The sequence below is a fragment of the Cavia porcellus genome, unplaced genomic scaffold (genome assembly GCF_034190915.1).
Source record: "Cavia porcellus strain 051 isolate PalLab524CR breed Dunkin Hartley unplaced genomic scaffold, mCavPor4.1 scaffold_3, whole genome shotgun sequence".
In the NCBI taxonomy this organism is placed as follows: Eukaryota; Metazoa; Chordata; class Mammalia; order Rodentia; family Caviidae; genus Cavia; species Cavia porcellus.
Window position 1 is genome coordinate 39,356,273 of NW_026947486.1, and position 15,823 is coordinate 39,372,095.

At 35.0% G+C, this 15,823-nt stretch overlaps 1 protein-coding gene across 5 annotated transcripts in view; it reads right to left on the bottom strand.

Annotated features, from left to right (window-relative positions):
• Positions 1-15,823, bottom strand: part of Phka1 (phosphorylase kinase regulatory subunit alpha 1) — a 174,842-nt gene that overhangs the window by 52,316 nt on the left and 106,703 nt on the right. For 4 of the 5 annotated variants that reach the window (XM_063246086.1, XM_063246087.1, XM_003470985.5 and 1 more), the window contains exons 17-18: positions 11,148-11,226; positions 657-823 (exon numbers count right to left, since the gene is read on the bottom strand). In XM_063246086.1, the coding sequence (XP_063102156.1) occupies positions 657-823; positions 11,148-11,226 (246 nt within the window). Of the gene's footprint in view, positions 1-656; positions 824-1,848; positions 9,781-11,147; positions 11,227-15,823 lie in introns of those variants that run through there. The other variant, XM_063246088.1, reaches the window with a different exon arrangement.

A 15,823-nucleotide genomic window follows, 5' to 3' on the forward strand; every position in this document is an offset into this window, starting at 1 on the left:
AGTGCTTGTCCTGAATAGGTCAGTATTTTAGCACTGCAGGGCAAGATTTCTCAGCTATATTTAATTCATGCCTTCATCAGTGCATCAACTCATATTCCTATTAGCCAACTAGATTTTCATTTTGTCATGCATTACTTTATGTTTAGTTTGTAATAGAAAAAATAAACATTCTCAATATGCTTGTTCTATGCACATCTCAAGAGATTCAAATATATCGCTCTGATATTATATAAAAAGCATTCTAATAAATTTAATTTTTATGATTTTTAATACAGAAAATCAATACTATAAGTATATATACATATATGTATAATTTTTGTTTACTATGTACTTGATTAAATATCTATTACTCACCACTGCTTCTTCCCCTTTCAAAATCACCAGCCACTTCAAACGCCCAGGAGATAAATCTTCCCTAACTATAGTAAGGAACAGTCCAGCTCCATAATCCACAATCACCAGGGATATTAGACCAGAAACTGAAGGTAAGTAAAGGGGTGAAAAGTGAAGCCAAACAAAAGTAGAAATCTAGATGTATTAAAGAGGAGTGAGAATAGTGCATTGTGAGATGGCTGCAGCACGAGTTATTATGGATGATGCTAAATCATATTTTGTATTCTTGTCCATCCAGCCAGTGTTTTATGAATCCGCCTTACCATTACTGGTTGAATCATAGCTCTCCATCCAGTTGCCAGACTCCAGCTCATCAGGGTTGTCTTCATAATCTTCACTGTACAATTTGCCCTCAGGTCCAAGGTCCATGAAGCTCAAGTGAGAGCAGCAAGATGTTGTCAAAAACTCTGACAATTTACCTGTTTGAATCCTGACAATTAGCGGGTAGACAAAAAACATAAAATCAAGAGAAGTACTTTTAAAATTGAATTTTAGTGGTAGAAGAGACCTGACATGTTTTATTTAGGTATTACTGATGTTCATAAACAGTATAAATTTTATAAAAGTGAAATTTTACAGCACTACTAAGAACACTGCTTAGCTTAAATGATTAGAGGACTGTGTTAACAAAGGCTACAATTATGGGCTCACAGTTCACCAGCAGATGAGTTTTGCTTTTTTCCACTTCCATTTTCTATGCAGCTAACTATGCCAAATGCCTGGTACAAATTTGAAATGACTACTAGAGAAATCAGGAGAAAATCAAGATAAATCACAATAAACTGATCACATCATTTAGAAAATACCTGGCAAAGACTACTTTGACCATAAAAGATGGTATCTGAAAATTGTATACATTATAGCAGGTTATAAATCATGTTGCCCCTTACTTATAAATTCAATTACAGGGGCCAGGGATTTTGCTCAGTGGCTCAAGCGCTTTCTTAGTAAGCATGAGGTCATCAGTTTGATCACTGGTATATATATATATATATATATATATATATATATATATATATATGCCAATTACAAAACTCAAAAGGAAAGTCAGTAATACTAATTTTCTAAAGAAGTCAGCTTGAACAGGCTGCCAGTAGTCAAGCTCTGAATAATTTGAACATTGAAATAAATAATAACAGTAATGGAACATTACATATTGAATAAAATAAGAATCCATTTTTAAGTAAATGGATGCAGTTCGAGACCATAATGTTAAATGAAATAATCAGATACACAGGTTTAAATATTAAATCAGTTGTCTTTTATGAGAAACCCACAGTATAAACAAGGAGCAAAATGAAAGACAGATATTAGGAAGTAGGAAGAACTTGTTCAAATGTGAAAGAGAACAAGGAAAGTGGGAAGAGGGAAAGAAAGGACAAATGGATTTAAAGAAAAAAGAATTAAAGGAAAAAGGAGAAATAGAACTTTTGTAAATACGCAGGGGAAGAAGGGTTGGGGTGAAAGAAGAGGAAAAGGACAAAAAAGAATTAAGATGTGTTATGTATGTTACAATTTTTTCATGATGAATGTGATCATTATGTACTGCAAACATAATACTAATAAAGGAAAATTCATGGGTCTATGCTGATTCTAACCTATTAAAAACAGGAAGGGAATGGAAAGATCATTTTATACACAAGAAGTCTAACTAATGAGTGCATGCATTGTGATAGATGCACTCTTTTACAACTCCATTAGTAATAACTGATTCATGCAAATATCAAGGGGAGGTAATATCATTTGCTTAAAGACTGTTGGGAAAGATAAGAAAAAAACTTGGCAGATACTTTAACCAAGCGATCATGGTAACATCACCAATAATGTAACAAACCACATGCCTCCTCATAAGATGACTTAAGGGCTCTAATGAATGCTTATAATTTTATGTCCTTCAGCATCAATTTTGAATATAGATTTAGCTTTCTACTACCAAAGAACATTGAAATAAATAATCACCCTTGACAGTTTCCAGTTTTACTCCTTCCTCAGTTCCTCAATGTGGTCCATTCAAATATTTGCTTTATGTAGCTGCCTTCTAGTGACCACCCACGAGACAACTAGATAAAAGCTATTTGACCAGTCCCACTGATCTTACCTCACAAAGACTGTGCAGATATGCTACAACAACTGCTTCTGAATCACCACTTGGAAATTGTGCCTACATGCTTTAAATCTATCCATTAAAATTATCTATGGGAGATTTGTGTGGGTAATGCTCTGAATCATTTTTAAATTTTTTTTATTTTAAAGAGATTAAGACAAAAGAGGACATAACAAAGCAGATCAAAACAGAACAATGTAAGCAACACAGTATTTAATGACAAGACAACCTGTAATTAAAAGTAACTACCATAATGTCTCTTTCTTTGAAATAGTTGAGCATAACTTCATATACAATAGTAACAAACAAAATAAAATAGTATAAAACCATTCAAGAGAATGAAAGTATTAAAAAGCATTCAGAACCAAATAACAGAAAGTGAACAATGGCTACCACATTATCTCATTTTCCATAGAAAACTTGTTTATACTATCACACAAAATAAAATCCAATATGATAGAACCAATAGAAACAGAAGAACAAAAGCATGGTAGGACTTCAGAGTTAGATGATATTAAATCAGCAATGGCTATAATAATATATTGTTTTCTTCAAAATAGCTGTTCATACTATCACAGATAATAAAAATCAAACAAACCAGGATAAAACCATTCCAACTAATGATTGGAAACATTATAAGGCTTCAAAGCAATGTAATGAGGAATCATGATTACCATAAACTCTTACGTACTCTTACCATTTCTTATACTATACGGTATTTATACATGTAAGTTTGATTTATTCTGCTTATGAGTATGGTCTCAAATTGCATCCATTTACTTATAAATATCTCAATGTGATCATTCTTTATAGCTGAGTAGTACTCCACTGTATGAAAATACAACAACTTTTTATCCATTCCTCAGTTGATGGACACTTAGGTTGTTTCCAAAATCTGGCTATTACAAATTGTGCTGCTATAAACATGGGTGCACATATATCACTGTGGTATGTTTTCAGTTCTTTTGGGAATATGCCTAGAAGTGGAATAGCTGGGTCGAATGGGACTTCCAATCCCAGCTTTTTGGGGAATCTCCAGACTGATCTCCACAGTGGTTGCACCAGTTGACACTCCCACCAATAGTGCAGGGGAGTTCCTTTTTCCCCACAACCTCTCCAGCACTTGTTGTTGGTAGTTTTATCATGGCCATTCTTTCTGAAATGAGATGGAATCTCAGTGTTGTTTTAATCTGCATTTCTCTAATGACCAATGATGATGAACATTTTTTTATGTATTTACTGGCCATTTGTATTTCTTCATCTGAGAAGTGTGTATTCATCTCAGATGCCCATTTTTGGATTGGGTCTTTGAATTTCAGGGGTCTGATTTTTTAAAATTCTTTGTATGTTTTAGACAGAATTCCTTTGTCTGAGGGACAGTTCACTAACATTTTTCCCAGTTTGTGGGTTTTCTTTTCACTATGCTGGAGATTTCTTTTCACATGCAGAAAATTTTTAATAAGGTGTCATCCCAGTTATTGATTCTGACAAGTATTTCCCATGCAGTTTGATTCCTATTCACGAGTTCTCTACCTACCACTACGGCTTCAATGTTTTTACCTAATTTGTCTTCCAACAGATTTAGTGTTTCTGTTTTAATATTCAGATCTTGGATCCATTTAGATTTTAGTTTAGTACATGGTGATAGGCATAGGTCGACTTTTAGTTTTCGGCATATGGAGAGCCAGTTTTTCCATCACCATTTAATAAAGAGACTGTTGTTCTTCCAGTGAACATGTTTGGTCCCTTTATCAAAGATAAGGTGGTTAACTGTGTTGGTAGTTGTGGCTACATCTTCTAATCTGTTCCACTGATCTTCAGATCTGTTATTATTCCAGTACCATGTTGATTTTATTACAGTAACTTTGTAGTATAACTTCAAGTCAGGGATTGTGATGCCTCCTGCCTTGTCTTTGCTGCTTAGAATTGCCTTTGCTATTCTAGGTTTCTTCTGGCTCCAGATAAATTTTAGGAGTGATTTCTCTAGATCTAGGAGGTATGTTGATGGTATTTTTTATTGGGATTGCATTGAATCTGTATAAGAGTTTTGGGAGAATGGTCATTTTCACAGTATTTATTCTTTCTATCCATGAACAAGGGATGTTTTTCTATTTTCTGAGATCCTCTTTGATTTCTTTTTCAGGGCATTATAATTTTCCCTGTATAGATCTTTCACTTCTTTTGTGAGATTAATTCCTAAGTATATCATTTTTTGTATGCTAGTCTGAAGGGTGTGGCTAATCTTACTTCTCTCTCAGCGATTTTGTTGTTAGTGTATAGAAATGCTATTGATTTTGTATCCAGCTATATTGCTGAATTTATTTATTGTATCTAGGAGTCTTTCAATGGAGGTTTGGGGGTCTTCTATGTAGAGTATCATGTCATCTGCAAATAATGATAACTTAACTTCTTCTTTTCCTATCTTTACCGCTTTTATTTTTCTCTCTTGCCTTATTGCTTAGGCTTACTAGTACTATGTTGAATAGGAGTGGTGATAAGGGAAATCCTTGTCTTGTGCTTGATTTCAAGGTAAAGGCCTTCAGTTTTTGGCCATTTAATATGATGCTGGCTGTTGGTTTGTCATAGATGGCCTTTATCATATTAAGGAAAAGACCATCTATTCCAATTTTCTGTAAGGTGCTCATCATGAGTGAGTGTTGGACCTTATCAAAAGCTTTTTCTGCATCTATAGAAATGATCATGTGATTCTTACTTTTGGCTCTATTGATATGGTGGATTACATTTATTGATTTGCATATGTTGAACCATTCCTGCACAGCTGGGATGAATCCCAGTTGATCATGGTGTATAATCATCTTGATGATAGGCTGCATCCTATTTGCCAATATTTTATTGAGGATTTTTGCATCTGTGTTCATTAGGCAGATTGGCCTGAAGTTCTCTTTTTAGTTGGGTCTTTCTCAGGTTTTTGTACTAGGTTTTTGCTTACAGGAATGACTTAGGAAGAATTGCTTCCCTTTGGATTTTATTGAGGAGTTTGAAGAGTGTTGGCATGAAGTCTTCTTTGTATTACTTGTAGAATTCCGCAGGGAATCTGTCTGGGCCTGGGCTCTTCTTTGTAGGTAAGGACTTAATTACATTTTCCATTTCTTTAATAGAGATTGGGTTATTCAGCAGATTTACATCTTCTTTACCCAGCTTTGGTACCTCATATGTTTCTAGGAATCTGTCCATTTCTTCTGTGTTATCAGACCTATGAGAGTAGAGGTTTTTGAAATCAATGTTGATGATCTTATGTATTTCCACAGTCTGTAGTAATTTTGGCTTTTCTTTCCTTATTGCATGAATTTGAGCTTTTTCTTCTCTTTTTAAAATAAAGTTGGCTAGGGGCTTATCAATTTTGTTTATTCTTTCAAAGAACCAACTCTTTGATTCATTGATTCTTTGGATTGTTTTCTTAGCCTCTATTGCATTACATTCTGCTCTAATTTTTATAATTTCCTCCCTTCTTTTGGCTTTGGGCTTGACTTATTTTCTTTCTCTAGATGTTTGAGGTGTAGCATCAGGTTGTTTATTTGTATTCATTCTGTTTTCCTGATGTGGGAACTCAGTGCAATAAACTTTCCTCTGAGGACCGCTTTCATTGCATCCAACAGATTCTGGTAAGTTGCATTTGTATTTTTATTTGCTTGTAGGTATTGTCTAATTTCTTGTTTAATTTCCCCAGTTACCCACTGATTGCTCAAAAGTGTATTATTTAATTTCCATATGTTTGTGGGTTTTTTACAGTTTCTTTTATCATTAATTTCTAGTTTCATGGTGCTATGATCTGATAACATGCATGGGATAATTTCAATTCTTTTGCTTTTATTAAATATGTTCTGTGGGCTAGTATATGGTCTATTTTACAGAATGTCCCATGGACTGCTGAGAAGAATATGCATTCTGATGTTGTTGGGTGGAACACTCTGTATATGTCTATCAAGTCCATTTGTTCACAGATGTGATTCAATTCTGTTCTTTGCTGATTTTCTGTCTGATTAATCTATCCTTTGGTGTCAATGGTGTGTTAAGGTCTCTTGTTATAATTGTGTTATTGCTAATTTGATTTTTCATTTCTTTTAATACTTGCTTTGTATAACTTGGTGCTCTGGAATTTGGTGCATATACATTTAAGATTGTTTTCTCTTCCTCTTGAAGTTTTCCCCTAACCAGTATGTAATGACCTTCGTTATCTGTTTGAATCATTCTTGGTTTGAAGTTCACATTGTCTCCAAATAGAATGGCTACGCCTGCTTTTTTTTTTTTTTTTTTTTTTTTTTTGGTTCCTGTTGCATGAAGTATTATTTTCCATCCTTTGACTTTCAATCTGTGAGTTTCCTTTTGGGTTAGATTGGTTTCTTGTAGACAACATATAGTTGAATGTTGTTTCTTGATCCATTGTGGCAGTCTGTTTCTTTTAATTACTGAATAGAAACCACTTACATTAATGGTTATAACTGTTATATATTGGTTTATTGTTGACATGTTATCTTTCTGCTGTTGCATCTTTATCTTTCCATTCTGTTTAATTGTCTGCCTTGCTTAGTGGTTTTTTCCTATGTGTATCTAGAATGTCTTTCAGTATTCTTTGCAGGGTTGGCTTGGTGATCATGAAGTCCTTCAGCTGTTCTTTGTCATGGAAGTATCTTATTTCTCCATCAATTTTGAAGGACAGTTTTGCAGGGTACATCAGTCTAGGTTGAAAATCATTTTCCTTTAGGATCTGAAATACTTCATTCCATGCTCTTCTTGACTTCATTGTTTGTGTTGACAAGTCTGCTGTGATTCTGATAGGTTTTCCTTTATAGGTGATGTGTCTTTTCTCTTAACAGCTTTTAATATTCTGTTCTTGTGTTGGATTTCTTGGATGCTGATTATTATATGTCTTGCTGTAGTTTTATTTTGGTTATGGCCACTTGGGGTTCTGTTTGCTTCACTGATCCTCATGTCAGTTTCCATTCTCATGCTTGGGAAATTTTTAGCTATTACTTCTCTAAATATCCTTTGTGTTGTGCCCTTCTTTTTCATTTATTCCTATCAATCTCGTGTTGTTTTTCTTTGCATCATCTTGCAGCTGTTGAATTATTTCCTGATTCCTTATTTTTAAAAGACCTTTCCTTTCCTGTTCACTAGCTGAAATCTTGTCTTCAAGGTCTAAAATGCTATCTTCACTTTCACTGAGGTGGTTTGACAACTTTCAATGGAATTTTTGATTTCCTGTATATCTCTTTGAATCTGCTTCATGTGTTCTGTTTGTTTCTTATATTGTTTATCCAGGGATTCTTTTTTTTTTTTTTGTTCCCCTAACTTTTTAACTGTGTCTTCTTTATTTGTGTTCAATATCTCTTTAATTACTGTATCATTTCTTCTTTTACCTGGGATATTATTTCTAATTTGAATTCCTTTAAAGCTTCCCAGAGTTGCTTCTTTATTTCAGTTGCAATAATTTCCAGGTTTCAAGTGTACAGCATATATTTTCTTCTATGTGCATGGCTCATAGGCTTTCTTGGAATGGGCTAGAAGTTTGAGATTGCATTTTGGTCTTTTGTTTTGTCATTTTCCTATATTTCCATGTTTCAAGTGTTCTTCCAAAGCTTCCCCTGGGCATGTTGGAAATGGTCTCCTATGCCCTTGGTGCCTGGGACTGAATGGAGGTTGCTGAGTGTGGTCCAGTGAGGCCCACAGGACTTCCTGTGCCAGTTCCAGTGTTCCAGAATGCTGGGTGGGCACCTAACCACTGTGGATGATGGTCCAAAGCTCTCCCCCGGCAAGGACCAATGTGCAGAACTCACTTCACGTGCTCACAATTCCCCTGATTGAAGAAGGTTGCCTGGTGTAATCTAGTTTGGCTGCAAAACCTCCCAAGCCTAGTCTAGTGTGGCTGGAAGCTGGGTAGGTCCTTGTCCACTGGGAGCCATTATCTTGCACTCTCCTAGGGCTTGGGATGGTGAGCAGGAACTCACCTCCTCTGGCAGCACAGTTCCCAGGGTTAAAAGAATGTCACTGGGCGTGGCCCAGGCAGCCCTGAAACCTGCAGTGCCCAGTGTAGTGTGGCTGGAAGTTGGGCATGTCCTTGGAAGCGATGATCTTAAGCTCTCCCAGGGCTCGGGATGGTGTTCAGGAACTCATCTCCTCTGGCAACACAGTTCCCTCCTCTGGTAGCCCAGTTCCCCAGATTGAAAGAAGGACACTGGGTGTGGCACAGGCAGGCATGAAACCTGCAGAGCCCAGTCTAGTGTGGCTGGAAGCTGGGTGTGTCCTTGACTACTGGGAGTGATGATCTTAAACTCTCCGGGGGCTCAGGATGATGAGCAGGAACTCACCCCCGCCAGCAGCCCAGGTCCCTGTCAGACAGTGCTCTGAATCCTAATAAATGTGTTAATGCCTTGGCTCATAGAGCTCTCTCTCTGCCGTGTCCTTCCCTCTGCCTCTTTACCTCATTACCCCTCCCCTTCCCATACTCTCACATGTTCCCTGGCCTCTGCGTGTGGCTTCCAAGCGTGTTGTTTACTTCCCACAGCACTGAACCAGTAAGTGATAAAATCTTTATTTCTGTTTTGCATATTTCTTAATCATCAAAGAGGTGCACTCCATCTTAAAGATCCTAAATTAAACCAAGGGTTCAACATTGCACAGGTAGCATTCCTATCAAAACATACAATGTAAATCTCATCATGAGGAAACAACGAGACAATTCCAAACTGAGACATCTTGCTTTAAGTGGCCTGTCCTCTTCAAAATTTGAAAGATTAACAAACTAGTGGCTCACTGTTCTAGATTAAGATGAGATTAAACCACAAAAGGGATATAACTAGTAAATGCTCATATGTGACCTTTGGTTGGTTTTAGTTGGGAAAAAATCTGTGGAAAAACATCATGGGGACAACTGAACAATTAGAATATAGATTCTATATGAGATGGTAGATACAGCAGTTATCCTCAATCTTGGGGTTCACAGACCTGGTGAGCAGCAAGTGAGGAACCAGGGAAGCTTCATCTGTATGTATGGCAGCTCTCCATCACTTGCCTGCATTACCACCTGAGCTCCACCTTCTGTCAGATAAGCTGCAGTTGATTCTCAAAGCGCCAGGAACCCTACTGTGAATTGCACATGCAAGGGATCCACATTGGGGTCCTTTGAATCATTCAGAAAGTACCCCTCCCATCCCTCCAAAACCACCCCCTCTTGCCAAAAAGTTCAGGGATTGCTGAGGCATGATATTCCTTCCTTATCTGTGTGTTTGGTTTTCACAGATTCAGTTATTCAGTCAACTGATGTCCTAAAATAGTAAATGTAAAATCATGGATATAAATAACACATACATTGTAAAGAATTTTTAATATAGTACATAATTATAATAGTTCTATGCTATTTTTATTTATTGTTGTTAATCTTCTAGTGTGCCTGATTTGTAGGTACTATCCCTGGTTCCAGAAATCCACTGGATGTATTTTGAAAATGTTTCTTGTAGATAAAGGGGGACTACTGTGGGAGTGAAAATGTAAAATTTCTTAAGTGTGATGATCATATTGTGGTTATATATGATAATGGCTTTGTTATTAAACAGTGGAAACTGAAGCATTTAGAGTTGAAGAGTCATGACTATGGCTAACCTTAGCAAAATCTCTCTCTCTCTCTCTAGAGAGAGAGTGAAAGTGAGTGTGGGTGTGTGCACACATGTATATGAGAGGAAAGGAAGCAAAGAAGGGAGGGCAGAGGAGACAGAAAAAATGCATAATGGGACAAAAAAGTCAATAAGTGAATTTTTAGAAAGAGTGTATTGGTTTTCACTCTTGCAAATTGTTGCAAATTTATGTAAGCTTCAAAATAAAAATGAGACAAAAAGCAAAGTGACACAGTCAGAATTACATAATTCAATAACTGTTTTTCTGGCCCCCTAAGGCCCAGGCAAAGGACAGGGTATTAAAACTTAACAGCCTTCCTTTCTAACGTTAAGTTCCTTGATCAAATCTATCAAACAGTTGCTTCTCTGATATTAGAATTACAAAGTGTGATTGAAATACATGGTGAATATTTGAAAAAATTTTACTACATCAAAAGACATACTGCCATTAGTCCCCCCTCAAAGTACCCCTCCTCACTTCTTATACACTGATCCCATCATTCTTATCACATTCTGAAGCATTCTGGAAATCCTCTTCTGTGAGTGTCTTTATGAAGGAATGATAAAAGTATCATGAATGTGGCTGCTGAGTGCAATCCAACAGAAGGGGAGTCCCATAAAAACATTATGTTGTGTTTTCACCTATCTTATTTACCTAGTGTGGAACAATACAACTTCTGGATCTTCCTCAAAATCAAAATGAGCATGAAAGGTAAACATTTTGAGGCAGCTACAGCAGCACAATTAAAAGAATTCCTAAAAAAGGACTTTCAGAGTATCTTCAGAAATTGGCAACAATGATGGGATAAGTATGTTCAAATCAATGAGGAATATTTTGAAGGAGATTAATGGCAATGTTTCTTTTACTGTAATAAATTATTTATATTTAAACATTTGTCATATTTTTTATTGTACTCATATGTTGGCAAATATACAGAGAAAAGCATCACATATCTAGCATTATTGTACTCACATCCCAAATATCATTTAGTTTCACTAAAAGGAGTATGCAAGTCACTTACCTTGCCCCACCAAAATAGCCATCTTGCATTTTTCGGAGTGCTGCCAGAATACTTGAATTTAAGCTAGTTCCATCTTCATCTTGAAATGGAGAAAATTTTAAAACAATCTTTGTAGATTTAATTTTGAAGCACAGGAAAGCCTTTCAATTATTTCAAACCAACATTCTGGCAGTGCTACAAAAGAGATACTATTCTTTGACCACCTTGTATGTATTTCAACAACTCATCTGAGAACCACTGACATCACATAGTGGGTAAAGGGAAAGGAGTTACAGACAGTACACAAGAGTTCTTAAAAGGCACTACTTTATTTGTCATAAGCAAAGTGGCTGATGGTAGCATGTTTAATGATTACTGACTGTTCACAGTAATAACAGAAGCAACTATTTTTGAATGTCATATGCCAAGCACTGTGATAAACACTTTATATATATTATCTTTCATAATGAGTGTTGGTTTATGTATGTGCATAGGCATAAAAATGTCGAGAGAGTCAGGAATTCTCTGATTTTATGTGAAACTGTTTATACTGCACATAATATTTCATGGTATGCTTTTTCTAATTGTGCTTTGTATTAACTCTATGGCAGACATCTAGTTTTTATAATATAATAAATGCTACTTTTAAGATCACTGTACTCAAACCTTTATGCACGTATTCTATTATTTTCTCAGGTTAAATTACAAAAAGAACTGTCAGGACAAAATGAACACATACTAAAAAGTTATAGAGACTACCAAATTAACACTAAAAATCAGACCAATTAAATTTCTGGCAACATTATAAAAGTGGCTTTTTCTAATACTTTTAATGACAATGGGCATTATAACCTTCTAAATCTTTATCTGAAAGATACTGTTTTAATTTTATTGGTAGAAAGGTTGGTGATGTTTTTATGTATTTACTGGCCATTTACACTTCTTTAATGCAATGCTGGTTTATGACATTTTCCCATTTTCCTATTAGGTTGTCTTTTGTTTTTTAAGAAAATGATGTTAAAACACTTTTTTGAAAAATTACCATTTTCTGCATTGCAAATACTTTACCCAGTTTACTTGACTGTTAGCCTTATCATTGGTTCATTTTATGTATGATTTATTTAAAATTTCACGCTTAAATTTTTTGTGTTTTGCAAAGAACAGCTTTCGTCAGCCTAAAATCGTAAAAACATTATCTCATACTTCCAATATTTTCATACGTTTATTTTTTACATTTAGCTCTTTAATCTATTTAGAACTTGTTATTGAACAAAAAGTAGCAAGCCTAAATGGATTGTTTTCTAATATGTATTTATTCACATTCTATTCTCTATTAGAAATGCTATCTTTGTCATTTTAATTATGGTGGGTCTTCTCTTTTCTCTTTTTTAAAATTTTGGTTATCTTGTGTATTTTCTTTCCCATATGTCATCCAGATTGAGGTTGTTCATAAAATTTGTGTTTTTATTTTCATGTGGCATTGATAGACCCATTTAATAAAGGAGATGCCCTCTCAATTTTAAGAAATTTCCAGGTAGTTAGATGATGTATCTCTCTAGAAATTAAAATATTCTTTTATGCTTTTCAGAAGTTTTATGATTTTTCTCATATAGTTGTATGAATACTTCTTAAGATTATAGTATTTATTTTTCCAGAAAATTTATTACTTATATCTAGATTTCAAAAATTTTGTTTGATATTCTTTTATTAGTTTAAATTGTCCTCTATTTTTTTCCAGCATGGCAACCTGTTTGTTGAGACAGCAAATGACACCAATGATTTCATTGTAGAAATTTAGAGATTTTCAAATCTTGCTTCTAGGATTGTGTAGAAAGAACAATACATTTATCATTTATAATTTTTCCTGCAGAATTTCTATTTTACATTTTAACCAGTGTCTGCTGTGCTTGGTTGTATGCTGTCCCTTGACCGTGCCCTCACCCTTTGGGTTGTCTTCCCTGTTCTTTTCTTTTTAATTGAATGAAAGCAACAGACTTGACTTTTGTTGTGCAAATTTGCTTATCTGCCCTTATCTTTAGTAATAAATTGTTTCTCCTCAAAGTCTTTTCAGATTTATATATCTGAAAATTGAGGTATTAAAATATTTATTTTCTAGTTCTTATGCTTTTGGTACTCCATGGAATTTAAAATGGGTAAGGTTTCATTTTTTGCATGACTTTGAGTTTATGATTTGTCCAAATGTTTCAAAAAGGAAAGGTGAAAAATATTCTTGATTAACTTTAGTGATGTCAGAGTATATGTATGACATCAAAAGAAGATTCCCTGTGATGGGGTATGCCACACACAGACAGCCTGGGCCATCAAATATCGAAATTTGTTTTGTACCACATTGCTATACCACTTTTGTTGTCCACTGTGGTCTTTCATATTTTAAAGTGGTTTGGGTTTGCATTAATTTTTAAAAGAAAGTTATTAATTTTATTTGCATAGTTTAGATATACATAATAATCATATTCATCACAGGGAACTTGTACTTGTACGTCAAGTACGTCTTAGTTCCTTTTTTTTCTCCCATTCTCTTCCTCTCCACTCAACCCTTTTTATTTACAAACCCTTTTATTTCCATTTTACCTTATTTTCTAATTTTTTCTTTTCCCTCCCCCACTCTGTTCCCCTTTCCTTTTAAGCAGTATCTTCCATTTTTGTTTTTGTATTTTTTTCTCATTCATGTTTTACCTGTCTTTTTCCCTGTACTATGAAATTTAATTTATTCAATATTCGTGTTTCCATTTCTGCTGTTTTAGAATTGATGTTTATATCACACATGTTTTTTCCTCCTCATATAGAGTTTTGAGCATTTATTTGTATAATATATGCAAACATAAAGGACACATTGTTTAGAATAGGTCATTTTTGTAATTCTTTATTCAGATTCACTCTGTTGTTGCTATTCTGTTGAATCTGTTTTTTATTTTACATTTTTATCTTTGGTTTCTCTGATGAGACTTCCTACCTTGTCATTTGTTTCAAATGTTGGCAAAATTGTGCGTAAAGTGTTTCATGATAACTGCCTTAAAATCTTTGTCAGATACTTGCAACATCTACCTCAACTTTGTATTGTGCCTATCGATCATCGTTATTCTTTGTAGTGAAATTTTCTTAAATTTTGGTATGAGTGAATTTCTTTACTATTCTGGTAATTTTTGGTATCATGTTATGAGACTTATTAAATTTCCTGATTTAGCAGGTCTCCTCTGGCATTTCGCTGCTAGGAAAGGGGCCACTGCATTATTAATGCTGAGTGAATGTGGAAGTCTCAGGCTTCCCAGCAGACATTCAATGATACCACACTGACTGAAGTAGGAGGTGGACAAGAATAAAACTCTTAAATGCTCCACTAGATCTGCTCTTGCTACTCCCTCTTCAAGGGAAAAGGATGCTGCTGCACAGCTGTGTGAGGGTAGAAGTCCAAGATACTCCTTTAGCTTCTGCTGAGAAGGGGAGGGAATAAAGCTGAGGCTCTTTTCTATGGTGTTTGACATAAAATTAAAATAAAAATTAAGTTCATTCTGTTGTCTCAATCTTTCTGTTGAGCTTATGCTTCTATTGGTGGCAGCATCCTTTACCTAGTGGTATGGTCTAAGTGTCCCCTAACATGTATATGTTGACACTTATTGTCAGTGTAATAGTGTTATGAAGTAGTGCCTTTAAAAAGTGACTAAATCATGAGGACAGAGTCCTCATGGGATTTGAATGGGATTTGGACTCTTACAATAGGCTTGGGAGAAGTAAGTTTGCCTTTTTTCTGTCTCTTCTGCCATGTCAAGACACACAGTCATCAGCTTTGGAGGATGCAGCAATAAAGAACCTCTTGGAAACAGAAAAACTAGGCCTTCTCTAGACACCAAACTTGGTGGCACCTTGCCTCCAGAACTGTGGTAAATTTCTAATGTTTACTATTACGGTGTTTGTAGTATTTTGTTGTAGCAACACAAATGGATTGACATAGCTTATCCTTAAACTTTGGTGTTGTCTTGATTTATCTCATATCTAGTTATCTCATATCTAGTTAGCCAGCACCTGCCTTACAGATGTTGTTTAAAATGGCTCATGCCCCTTCCACTTTTACTACCAACATAATACAGTGTCTTCTCTTTGCTTATATGTGGATTACTTTTATTGACAACAGTCTTTCCTCATGACAATGTTTACTGTCCTTAAACATCACTTATGGTTTTGTACTTCTGAGAAAACCTGTTTTAAATATCTCTGCTTACTTTCAAAAGTTTCATAATCTGACATTACCTAAGTTCTCCAGCTTTGTTTGTAATCATATTTCAATAAACCAAGCCCACTCTTTTAAGACTTGTCCCCTCACTGGCCACACAAGTCAAGTTCATTCCTATCTCTAGGCTTTACTCATGATATTACCACCCCTCATTTAAAATACCCTTCTATGTTCTCTTTTCTCATCTGAACATTAACAATTCCAAAAGCCTGCTCAAGTTCTACATAAATTGAGAGGTTTTATTTTCTGACACCCTGATAACCTTCATTGTGAAATACTAATATTATGGTATAGTATTTCTTTACATAGTGTTGTGGATTGTTTTCTATTATTCTTATGCATTAGCTCTGATTCTCCAATTAGATTTTACACTTCATGAAGAAAATTCTAAGAACATAATAGTTAGTAAATAGGTACTGTTTAAGTAAAAGAAAAAGCTTTTAAAAAA